This window comes from Leucopleurus acutus (assembly GCF_964270905.1).
Source record: "Leucopleurus acutus genome assembly, chromosome: 17".
In the NCBI taxonomy this organism is placed as follows: Eukaryota; Metazoa; Chordata; class Mammalia; order Artiodactyla; family Delphinidae; genus Leucopleurus; species Leucopleurus acutus.
The window spans coordinates 11,474,457-11,488,147 of record NC_139159.1 but is presented as its reverse complement, the minus strand read 5'-3'; the positions used below and the strand labels follow the sequence as shown (position 1 = coordinate 11,488,147).

Here is a 13,691-nt window from a genome sequence, read left to right as displayed (position 1 = left end):
AGACACTGCAGAAATACAAAGCATCCTAAGAGACTACTACAAGCAACTCTATGCCAATAAAATGGACAACCTGGAAGAAATGGACAAATTCTTAGAAAGGTATAATCTTCCAAGACTGAACCAGGAAGACACAGAAAATATGAACAGACAAATCACAAGTAATGAAATTGAAACTGTGATTAAAAATCTTCCAACAAACAAAAGCCCAGGACCAGATTGCTTCACAGGTGAATTCTCTCAAACATTTAGAGCGCTAACACCCATCCTTCTCAAACTCTTCCAAAAAATTGCAGAGGAAGGAACACTCCCAAACTCATTCTATGAGGCCACCATCACCCTGATACCAAAACCAGACAAAGATACTACAAAAAAAGAAAATTACAGACCAATATCACGGATGAATATAGATGCAAAAATCCTCAACAAAATACTAGCAAACAGAATCCAACAACACATTAAAAGGATCATACACCATGATCAAGTGGGATTTATCCCAGGGATGCAAGGATTCTTCAATACATGCAAATCAATGTGATACACCGTATTAACAAATTGAAGAATAAAAACCATATGACCATCTCAATGCAGAAAAAGCTTCTGACAAAATTCAATACCCACTTATGATAAAAAGTCTCCAGAAAGTGGGCATAGAGGGAACCTACCTCAACATAATAAAGGCCATATATGACAAACCCACAGCAAACATCATTCTCAATGGTGAAAAACTGAAAGCATTTCTTCTAAGATCAGGAATAAGACAAGGATGTCCACTCTCACCACTATTATTCAACATTGTTTTGGAAGTCCTAGCCACAGCAATCAGAGAAGAAAAAGAAATAAAAGGAATCCAAATCAGAAAAGAAAAAGTAAAACTGTCACTGTTTGCAGATGACATGATACTATACATAGAGAATCCTAACGATGCCACCAGAAAACTACTAGAGCTAATGAATGAATCTGGTAAAGTTGCAGGATACAAAATTAATGTACAGAAATCTCTTGCATTCCTATACACTAATGATGAAAAACCTGAAAGAGAAATTAAGGGAAAACACTCCCATTTACCACTGCAACAAAAAGAATAAAATACCTAGGAATAAACCTACCTAGGGAGACAAAAGACCTGTATGCAGAAAACTATAAGACACTTATGAAAGAAATTAAAGATGATACAGATAGAGAGATATAACATTTTCTTGGATTGGAAGAATCAACATTGCAAAAATGACGATACTACCCAAAGCAATCTACAGATTCAATGCAATCCCTATCAAATTACCAATGGCATGTTTTTACAGAACTACAACAAAAAATCTTAAAATGTGTATGGAGACATAAAAGACCCCGAATAGCCAAAGCGGTCTTGAGGGAAAAAAACGGGAGCTGGAGGAATCAGACTCCCTGACATCAGACTATACTACAAAGCTACAGTAATCAAGAGAATATGGTACTGGCACAAAAACAGAAATACAGATCAATGGCACAGGATAGAAAGCCCAGAGATAAACCCACACACCTGTGGTCAACTAATCTATGACAAAGGTGGCAAGGATATACAATGGAGGAAAGTCTCTTCAATAAGAGACTGGGGTGGTGGTGTGATGAATTGGGAGATTGGGATTTACATATATACACTAATATGTATAAAATGGATAACTAATAAGAAACTGCTGTATAAAATATAAATAAAATAAAATTCAAAATAAAGAGAAAGTCTCAAATTAATAATATCAACTCTCACCCAAAGAACCTAGAAAAAGAGCAAAATAAACTCAAAAGAAAATGATAGGAGCAGAAATCAATAAAATTGAAAACCAAAAAAAGAAAAAAAAATCAATGAAAGAGAAAGCTTGTTCTTTGAAAAGATTAATAAAATTGACAAATATTTAAAAAAGAGAAGGCATAAATTACTAATATCAGCAATGAAACGGGATATATTATTATAGACCACGTAGCTATCAAAAGCATAATAAGGAAATACTACAAACAATTCTGTACACATAAATCTAACCAGTTAGATGAAATGGACCAATTAATTGAAAAATACAAACTACTACATCTCTTCCAATATGAAATTCGTAAGACAGTCACATAACTCTATTAAGGAACTTGAACTCGTAATTTTAAAAATACACCAAAACTCAATTCCACCTATGGCCAATTAATCTATGACAAAGGAGGCAAGACTATACAACGGAGAAAAGTCTCTTCAATAAATGGTACTGGGAAAACCAGACAGTTAAATGTAAAAAAAAATGAAATTAGAACATTCTTTCACACCATACACAAAAATAAACTCAAAATGGATTAAAGGCCTAAATGTAAAGCCAGACACTATAAAACTCTTAGAGGAAAACATAGGCACAACACCCTTTGACATAAATTGCACAGCAATATCTTTTTCAATCAGTCTCCCAGAGTAACAGAAATAAAAACAGAAATAAACAAATGGAACCTAATTAAACTCAAAAGTGTTTGTACAGCAAAGGAAACCATAAACAAAACAAAAAGACAACCCACACAATGGGAGAAAATATTTGCAAACGAAACAACCAGAAAGGGAGTAGTATCCAAAGTATACAAGCAGCTCATGTAGCTCAAAATACAAGAAAACACCCAACCCAATCAAAAAATGGGCAGAAGACCTAAGAAGACATTTCTCCAAAGAAGACATACAGATGGCCAAGAAGCACATGAAAAGATGCTCAACATCACTAATTATTAGAGAAAGGCAAATCAAAACTACAGTAAGATATCACCTCACTCCACTCAGAATGGCCCTCAATCAAAAAATCTGCAAACAATAAATGCTGAAGAGGGTGTGGAGAAAAGGGAACCCTCCTACACTGTTGGTGGAAATGTAAATTGGTACAGCCAGTATAGAGAACAGTATGGAGGTTCCTTAAAAAAACTAAAAATAGAGCTACCATAAGATCCAGCAATCCCACTCCTGGGCATATAACCAGAGAAAAACATACACGCACCCCAGTGTTCACTGCAGGCACTGTTTACAACAGTCAAGACATGGAAGCAACCTAAATGTCCATCGACAGATGAATGGATAAAGAAGATGTGGTACATATGCACAATGGAATATTACTCAACCATAAAAAGAATAAAATAATGCCATTTGCAGCAACATGGATGGACCTGGAGATTATCATACTAAGTGAAGTAACTCAGACAGTGACAGATATGATATTTGTCTTTCTCTGTCTGGCTTACTTCACTTAATATCATATGATATCGCTTATATGCGGAATCTAAAATGAACCTATAAAACAGAAACAGACTCACAGACTTAGAGAATGAACTTACGGTTATCAGTGATGAAGGGTGGGAGGAAGGGATAGACTGGGAGTTTGGGATTGAGAGGTACACACTGCTGTGTTTAAAATAAAATGCCTTTCTGTATGTATAAATAGATAGATAGACAAATAAATAAATCTCACCAAAAAGAAATCAACAGGTCCGGATGGTTCACTGGATAATTCTCCTAAATGTTTAAAGAATTAACACCAGTTCTGTACAATCTCTTCAGAAAATAGATAGCTTCATTTTTTGAAGCTAGTATTACTCTGACACCAAAACCAGGCAAACAATCAGAAAGTTAATTGTAAAACATAAAACTATAAACTTGAAAAAAACAAAAACAGGAGAAAAATCCAAAGGATCTAACATAGGCACAGAGTTCTTACACTGACACCAAAAGCATGATCCGTAAAAGGGAAAAACAAATGAATTAAAATATAAAACTTTTGCTCTGTGAAAGACCCTGTTAAATAGATGAAAAGATAAGATTTAATTTGTCCTATTTGCCCTACATTTGGAAGAAAATGTTTACAAACCCACACCTCTGAAAAATGACTCATACCTAGCATATATAAAGAACTCGCAAAAGAAAACCAAATTAGAAAATGGGCAAAAGACGTGAAGAGACATTTTATTCAAAAGCATATGAAGATGGCAAACATATGAAACGATGTTCAACATTATTAGCCAATAAGGAAACACAAATTAAAATGAGATGTACAATACACACCTATTAGAATGGCCAAAAAAAAAAAGGAAAAAAGTAACATCATCAAATGCTGGTAAGGAAGCAGAGAAGCTGGATTAGCCATACACTGCTGGTGGGAATGTAAAATAATGCAGCCATTCTGGAAAATAGTGTGTCAGTTTTTTAAAACTAAACATGCAACTACCTTATGACTCATATAAGCCAACAATTGCCCTCATGGGCATTTATTCCAGAGAAATGAAAACTTATGCTGGCTCAAAATCCTGTACACGTTTACATTAACTTTACCTATAAAAGCCAAGAACTGGAATCAATCCAGATGTCCATCAACTGGTGCATGGTTAAACATGTGGTCCATCCATACCAAGGAATACTACTCAGTACTAAAAGGGAAGGAACTGCTGATACACACAGCAATCTGGATGAATCATTAGAGATTATGCTTAGTGAAAAAAGCCAGTCCCAAAAGGTTGTATATTGTATGATTCAATTTATATAACTATCTTGAAATGACAAAATTGTGAAAATGGAGAACAGATAAGTGATTGCCATTAAGGAGGGGTTGGAGATGGAAGTGAAGTGGGTGTGGCCATAACAGGGCCACAGGAGGGGTTCTTGTAGTATGGAAATATTCTGCATCTTGACTTAACCAGTGTCAATATCCTAGTTGTGATAGTGTACCATGTTTTGCAGGATGTTACCACTGGAGAAAACTGGATAAAGGGTACAGGAAATGCTTCTGTATTCTTTCTTGTAACTGCATGTGAAGAATCTACAATTATCTCAAGAAGTTTAATCAAAAAAATAAAATAAACATCTTAAAAAAGAAAGGCTAGGGCTTCCTGATGGCGCAGTGGTTGAGAGTCCGCCAGCAGATGCAGGGGACACGGGTTTGTACCCCGGTCCGGGAAGATCCCACGTGCCGCGAAGCGACTAGGTCCGTGACCCATGGCCACCGAGCCTGCGCGTCAGGAGCCTGTACTCCGCAACGGGAGAGGCCACAACAGTGAGAGGCCCGCGTATCGAAAGAAAAAAAAAAAAAAAAAAGGCTGTGCTCGCTTCGGCAGCACATATACTAAAACTGGAACGATACAGAGAAGATTAGCATGGCCCCTGCACAAGGATGACATGCAAATTCGTGAAGCATTCCATATTTTTTTCCAATGCAGGGGTTGCGGGTTTGATCCTTGGTCAGGGAGCTAGGATCCCACATGCCTTGCGGCCAAAAAACCAAAACATATAACAGTAGCAGTATTGCAACAAATTCAATAAAGACTTTAAAAATAAAAAAAAAGGCTCTTTACCTGCTAATCCTGCAATAATCTGGTCAGTTCATCTACTGCTATGTCCTCACTCCTACTTGTCATTCAAATCAAATTCCTTTTTTGCTCTTGGATTACTTAATTCTTATTTTATTCAGCTAATACCACTCAAATGAAATTACTCTCTAGCTAAAGTCAATGATAATCTTTCAAATGCAAAACAAAACGGAAACTTGCTAGATTTTTGGTTTACCTAGCCTCTAAGTATCTGACACTGATGGAAGTTTACTCTACTTCCCTGAAGATCTCCTACCTCTGCTTCCATGACAACACTCTCTGATGGTTCTCCTTCCGCCTCTTGAGCTACTTCTGGCAGGTAGGGGAGTCCCTTCTTTCTCTTTCTTTTTTTTCTCCTGATTTACTCCCAAATGCCAGCTTTATCCAGGATACAAATGCTCTTCATGTCTTATATATGCTCCTTGAGTACTCTGGGTACCAGCCATTCTATCCACATGTTGAAGTGCAAGCATTCTTTATCAATATCTAGCTACATAAACTGTCTCTAGAGCAATGTCAACGTCCCACAGGAAGCTCAAACACAGCATATTCCACATTGGACTACCTCGTACTCCCACCCTCCAGAAAGAAATCTGTTTTCCTATATTATTAATTGTTCCACCATTCTCATATCCTAGCCAAAAACCTGGGGGTTATTCTAGACTCTTCCTTTCTCAACCCCAATACCCAAAAAGTTTCTTAAAAAAGTTTAACATTCTTCTGAGTATCCCTTGATTTTGTCTTTTTCTCCATGCCTTCTGTCGGTTTCTTAATTTAGTCACACTCTTATCTCTTATTTAGCCTATTTCCTGACTTGGCTCCCTTCTATTCTTTACACTGTTTACAAGGAAATTTAACTAAAATACAAATTTGATATTATTACTATGATGCTTAAATTTCTTCCACTGCTCTACAGTGCTTTCAGGAAAAAGTGTAAACTTCTTAGCTTAACATGTATGACCTTTAAATCTCGACCTACTTTCCATATTCTTCTCCTACAGCTTACCCTTCCCTGCCACTCTCTAGCCTCATGGAGCCATTTGGAGTTTCCTGAACATGCCATGTGGCCTCCTGATTAGTACCTTTAATCACATTCATTTTACCTGGAATACAGCCTTCCTAGTTGAGTGGCTCCTACTGCCCCTCAGCACTCAGCTCTATCATCCACCCCCCTGAGAAGCCTTGCTGAACCTCTCATCCCACAGTGGCCTTCTGTATTCACTTAGTAGTCTTTCCAGTATCACTATTATTTAGTTTTGTAATCTCCTCTAGCAAGTATTTCCACGTATTCCTGGAAAGCTGGGACTGTGTCTTATTTTATCTATGTATCCTTGATGCCTAATAAGAAGAGTTGAATAAGCTGAATAGGTATTTATTAGATTGAAGAGTAGTCAATAATTTACTCAGGCTCTATCAAATAAATAAAAGCACTTCTGTAACTCTTGCATACTGTCTCCTTTGAATCAAAACTCATCCTGAAGCCAGGACATGAAACCAACCTAAATGTCCATCAACAGATGAATGGATAAAGATGTGGCCCATTTATACAATGGAATATTACTCAGCCATAAAAGAAACGAAATTGAGTTATTTGTAGTGAGGTGGATGGACCTAGAGTCTGTCATACAGAATGAAGTAAGTCAGAAAGGGAAAAACAAATGCCGTATGCTAACACATATATGGAATCTAAGAAAAAAAAGGGTACTGATGAACCTAGTGGCAGGGCAGGAATAAAGACGTAGATGTAGAGAATGGACTTGAGGACATGGAGTGGGAAAGGGGAAGCTGGGGCGAAGTGAGAGTAGCATCAACATATATATACTACCGAATGTAAAATAGTTAGCTAGTGGGAAGCAGCCGCATAGCACAGAGAGATCAGCTCGGTGCTTTGTGATGACCTGGAGGGGTGGGATAGGGAGGGTGGGAGGGAGGCTCAAGAGGGAAGGGGATATGGGGATGTATGTATGCATATGGCTGATTCACTCTGCTGTACAACAGAAACTAATAACACAGTATTGTGAAGCAATTATACTCCAATGAAGATCTATTAAAAAAAAACCTATCTTGACTATACAAATTTCCTAATATGATCCACGGTGATTCCTCTGCCTCAATAAGACCATTAGAATTACTTACTTATCTAAACGTATTTATGATAGGTCTTTCTGATTTCTCATTTTAGAATGTAAACTTCCGGAGGGCAAGGAATTCTGTAATTCTTAAGGACTAGGACACAGTTACAGGTCTCTAAAAACTTTACAAATACCAGCTGAGTGTTTAAAATGAACAGAAAAGATGACCACTCAGAAAAAAAAAAAAGAACTGGGTTACTAGAGATCAAATTAGGCTAATAAAAGGAAATACTGTAAATGTATCATCTTAAAATACTAAATACCGCATCTCAGCTCTGATAGCCATCCAGACTAACCTTCGTCTTGTTGAACATTCTCCTTCTTCTTTGGCTACCCATCCAACATCAGCAAAAGACACCACTGCATCCTCTCCTGGCTGTCTGGGGCTCCATTCTGTTGTAGGGCTGGTAAGCTGTAAGTTACAAATAGGGAAAGTTCTTCATCTAGCACCAAAATGGTAGAATAAAACATTTTCTTACCTAAGGAAAATCATCAGCTCTAGCGTTACAAACACATGGACAGTTTCTAGCATTTCCACTGAAGGTCTCCATGAAAGAGACCTTTAGTTATGTTATACTGTTGTTTAATAGTGCATGCAATCTCTGAATTATAATTTAACTCATTCAATTTTTATTTTACAGGTCAAATGAGACTCATTAAAAAAAACAAAAACCTCTATTCATCCTAAAACATTAAGAAAATTTTTAGAATTTAAACATTATAAATCAGTTATTTTCTGAAGAGATTTAGTAAAAAGTATAGTGACCAATTTGTGTTAAATCTGGGAATATTTTTAAATGGATATTATATAGATACACTGTTACAATAATGAAAATACATTTTCAAATATCATTAGAGCTCTTGATTTTTAAATTAAAGTATTAACTATATTAAAGAACCAAAAATACAAATAGCAGAACAGAATTCTCTAGCTAACCTTAAACACCTAGATGAAGGAACAGAATATTCTGAAATAAATATAACAAAGAAAAAGCATGCAAGTTCTGAAACTGACCTTCAAAAAATGGAAAAATAACTTAGTTGAATTAGATTTGTTTTGTTATAAGAATAATGCCTCAGAGCCAGATGGCCAATGAATAATAGTTATCAGATTAATGTAATACTTCCTACAAGTTGAAGTAAGGTTTAAATAAAAAAGAAAATACAGACTTTTTAATTGAAGAAAAACGTTTAAGAGGCCAAAGAGATTTACATGTATTTATCAGAAAGCTTCTACAGTAACCCATGCTTTGTTTGAACCTTCTTACTATTATCATTGCTAGATGAAGCTTTTGGAAGCTACACTTAAATAATACTTGTTCCTCAACTGTAAAATATACCATACAAACACATAATACTAATATGGTTAAAATTTTTAAATAATATATCTTTAATTTTTAAATAATATATCTTTAATGTTAAGAATAAAATTTTAAGTAAACATATTGGCTACTGGTATGTGCACGCATTCAGATACCATAATTACCAACATTATCAACTTCATAGAGTAGTATTAGAAAACTGACATGTTAACAAGATACTAAGAATATCAAGTATTTAAAATGCCTTAAATTCTGGCTTTGGGGAAGGACAGGGGTATAGGAAAGAAAGAAAACAAGTATATTAGAAGAGTAGAGATTTAAGGACTTAATACTGGGCAAAAACAAAAACAAAAAAACTAATAACGGAATTAAGATGAAAAAGCTTTCAAAATACCAACATTCTGGGCTCCCCTGGTAGCGCAGTGGTTGAGAGTCCGCCTGCTGATGCAGGGGACATGGGTTCGTGCCCCGGTCTGGGAAGATCCCACATGCCGCGGAGAGCCATGGCCCGTGAGCCATGGCCGCTGAGCCTGCACATCCGGAGCCTGTGCTCCGCAATGGGAGAGGCCACAACAGTGAGAGGCCCGCGTACCGCAAAAAAAGAAAAAACAAAAACAAAAAACCAGTGTTTTAAGGCAAACAGTAGAGTAACTGTGGTCAGAAGAGAAAAAAAGTATAAGCTTCAGCAAGTACATTGTCAAGGGATATAATCAAAGAAAAACCAAAAAGAAGATTTTTCTACTTCTCCCTTATATGTTTCAGAAATTTATCTAAATAAGTCAATAAAAAATAGTTTTCAGTAAATTGGTATCCTGTACAACTTAAATAATATAAATGAACTAGGCATCACATCTGGTCTCAAGAGCCTGCGAATCTGGCAATATTCTGTTGCTATCCATTACTAAGAACAGAATGGTATATTAATACTCCCGTAACATTATAAAATGGAGATTCTAAGTGGGTTACATGGAGATTAGGGAACAGGAAGGTCCCCCAAGCTCTGTGGAAGCTCCTAGAAAATACAGTATTTAATGGGCTATTTTGTACAAGTGCCAAATCATAAAGGTAAAACCTGAATGGTCCCTTCCTTAAGGTGCTAGTTCATGAAGATCAATTTGGTTACCTAAGTCTTTGTTTAGAAAATAAAATTTTGTTCCAATACACTTACTAGTTGGTAGGAAGAAAGGTATATTTAAGATAAATAAAAATCTAGTTTTGACCTTAAGACTTCTTACCTTCCCATAAAAGCTACAAAAATTGCTGTTTTCTTCCCAGATATTTTTGTTCATAAAAGGAAGCAAAATACTTTTCTAAGAATACTCAAAAATATAAGTTAAACCCACTCTGTGACAGCCTTTCAAAGTATTTTATTTTATAATGTAAAGATCATACAATATTTCTCAATTTTACATCTGTAACACTTCGCATATTAAACATGAAATGTTGCTTTTTGCACAAACTTTAAAAAAAACCACAATTATTCCATGGACTTAGTCTGTAATCTTACTGAGCATTGATTATATTTAATCACTGAAATAATACCATGTCTATAACATGTACTCAATGAGATGAAAATGTTAATGATACTGTCAGGAACCAATTCCAGAACTGATAATACCTGTATCATTTCTAATTGACATCCTGCGCCACAAAACAAAGTAGTTTTAGTATTTAAGTCACGTACTTACATTATAACAGTGATTTATGCCACCAAAAAAGAAGCCTAACAAAGTCCCTGGGGAAACTCATACAAAAAACAAAATAAAACTGAAAAAAATCTAATCTTTTTCTAAAAGGCCACTTCAGTTGTTGCCGAAATGGGCACTCAGTAGCATAAGAAACAGAAAGTACAGTTCACCTAGTAAAGTACTAGTTTAGGTGAGGTCAGTGTAGGCAAGGGGACTGAGGGCATGGAATTCTTGGAGGTATGATTTAGACACCACTACTGACATGCATGGATGATGGATGGGAAGTTTGAAAAAGAAAAGGTCAACTTACTGAAGGTTCCAGCAAGGTCCTGTCCTACCACAGCTATTGTTAGTAGGGGGGGAAAAAAAAACGACAGAAAATTTTTTTTTCAAAATCAAGGGCATTATAAAATTTAAAATAAAATTAGTGCTTATTGATTTATCAGTACCCAAATTCCTTTCAGAAAGAAAAGCATTTCATTCAGAGCAAAATTCAGTAAGAGCATTGTAGTTTTACTGATCTTAAGAAATTCAAATCAACATTTGAAACAATTTAAATTATCCAAGATTCAATTATATTTCTAGAATTTTACTGAAGTAATTTTAGGTAATTTTAAATATTCTGATAATGTAAAACTACACCGAAGAAATTGATTTATTTAATAAAACGCATAAAAGAAAAATATAAAGCTTGTACAAAAGTTGAAATACTTAGAATAAAATATTAGAAGAGCTCACTTTGTCCTCATGTGACTTTTCATAAAATAAACACACTGGCACCGGGAACTAGGATTCTCTCAGTTTCTTGCCAAAAACGGTGTAACAGTAAATATACTCAGTCTATTTTACCACCTTTTGTTTACAACCAAATGCAAAACATGTATTCTTAAAAGCAACACAGTAAAATAACTTCTAGATTTTTAATTACAGATTTAATTATTCCTCTTTTTCTACCAATTCCTGTCATAGTAAGAAAAAGTAAAAGCAGAATTTCTGCATTTTAATATAGTGACATACAGTGACACCAATAGGCCAAGAGGTATACCTGAGTAAAGAACACCAAACTAAATATTGTAGCTGAGACAGGCACTAATATTGCTGAGTAATGTGGTCACTTTAAAAAAAACTGAGCATCTATTAACCCTTCCTATTCATGACACACCTAGAATGGGGGAGGGAAGGAAGGTGAGGGGAGAATAGGGAGAAGAAAAAGGACCAGAGAGACAAGAGGGAAGGAAATGTGTGTGTGTATCTCTCAAAATAACCTAGGAAGGTAAGTAACAGTATCTCCATGGAAAAACAAGTCTGTAAGAAGTCAATTACTGAGAATGAATAAAACATCACAAACAGTTATTTACTGAGTTGGGCTTCAAATTACTATGCCATGTTACCAAATTTATAAAACATAATGCATATATATCTGGATTCAGTTACCCTTAAGGGCCATTTTATAGCTAAAAATATCAAGAAATGGTATGACATCACATGTATGACATCACATGCTAGCATAGTCCAGATTATCAGACAGTAACTGGGAAAAATATGAAGTTTAACAATGAATTTTAGTATGAATCCAGGTACTTATCCACAGATGGCTCAGACATCAAAGACCATGATACCACACTACCCCACTAGCTCCTGACAGAGGGGCCTTGTCTTAGCTCAACAGTAACTTCTGTCTTGCCTCAGGACCTCTGCACTTATTGTTCTCTCTGCCAACACTGCCTCACATCCATCCCTCTCCCTAACTCATTGAGGGGCTGGCTCTTTTTAATCCTTATTTGTCATTCCTCCAGGGATGCCTTCCCAGACCACCACTGTTAGTCTCCCCATGCTATACCAATTTTTCCTTCACTGCACTTAGTACAAATTATAGTTTTATGCTTATTAGCATATTTTCTTGCTTAATATCTCTCCAACTGAACCATATCCCAGTAAGGGTAGAGATCGTGTCTGTTTGGTTCACCACTGACCAACAGCACCTAACATAATGCATGGATTTCAAGTTGATTTGCTGAATAAAGATGGGCTGCCAGGTGGCAGGCAGCTGTTTTACTTCCACCTTTAGTCACAGTGTGTGGACTTCAGTGAGAATCTTATTCATTACTTGTTTGGTTACAGAACATTCCCTCCACCACCAATTCCAACAATCACTCCTAGCAATCTAAGAAAATAGCCTGGGGCAGGGTTTCCACAGGAAAAAAAGGTAATCCAGGTTAAATTTCCCAGAGTTCTGCCAGTTACTGAGCAGGGATTCAAACTACTGTAGCACAGGGCCCACCCTCCCCTTATCTGATGGTATGCAAGAGCACTTTTTTTTGCCTTAGATTTTTCTAAGTGTAGTATTTATTACCCCAATAAGCCACACTTAAGTTCCATGTTTTTCTTTAACTCATAAAATTTGAAATTTATAAAAATGACCCCAAAGGTGTTTTAGTGATTACTTTCATAATTTGCCAATAGATAATTATGTTACTACTGTAAACTTTCTTCAGCAAAACACTAAAACACAATCTGTAAATGAAGTCCTCAAACTCGGCTACATAAGAAGCTTCTGAAGAGGTTTCAAAAAACGAACAGAAAAATCGAATATATGAAATTCGGATTTAGTAAGCCTTGGATGACACCTTATATTCTTTATACATTCCGTAAGTGTTTTTGCGAGGAGGCTGGGGCCTTGGAGGATGGGGCCTGAGCGTGGATATTTTATTTTTTAAAGCTCCTGGTGATTTAATTATGCAGCCAGTATTGAGAACCACTACACATCAAAACCTCTGAACTCCATTCCAACAAACAGAGCAAATAAACATTGAGTGCTTTTATATGATTTTTTTTTAACATTCATTACCTCATTTTAGTCCCAGCCCAATATTCACTGGGCCCATTAACTGGATGAAGGTGTAAATAAATGTGCTGATCTGTGTTCTGATTTGTGAACCTATAAATACACAGAAATCCAATTTGTTTAAAAAAAAAAAAGGCAAAAGTTTTGGGAATTCCCTGGCAGTCCAGTGGTTAGGACTCCAGGCTTCCAATGCAGGGGGCCCGGGTTTGATCCCTGGTCGGGGAAGTAAGAGCTCGCACGCCAAGTGGCACGGCCAAAAGAAAAAAAAAATCCAATCTGTAAAACCAGGGAGTTCACTTAGACAACCAAGTAAGTTAATCTGCTATTCTGCTGCAAGGTGGCAATAACAATAAAATCCCACCAC

The 13,691-nt window shown here is 36.1% G+C and overlaps 1 protein-coding gene across 4 annotated transcripts in view; it reads right to left on the bottom strand.

Annotated features, from left to right (window-relative positions):
- MTFR1 (mitochondrial fission regulator 1) overlaps window positions 1–13,691 on the bottom strand; it is a 79,083-nt gene that overhangs the window by 29,999 nt on the left and 35,393 nt on the right. For all 4 annotated transcript variants that reach the window (XM_082858648.1, XM_082858646.1, XM_082858647.1 and 1 more), the window contains one exon: window positions 7,769–7,884. In XM_082858648.1, coding sequence (XP_082714774.1) covers window positions 7,769–7,884 — 116 coding nt within the window. The remainder of the gene's footprint in view (window positions 1–7,768; window positions 7,885–13,691) is intronic.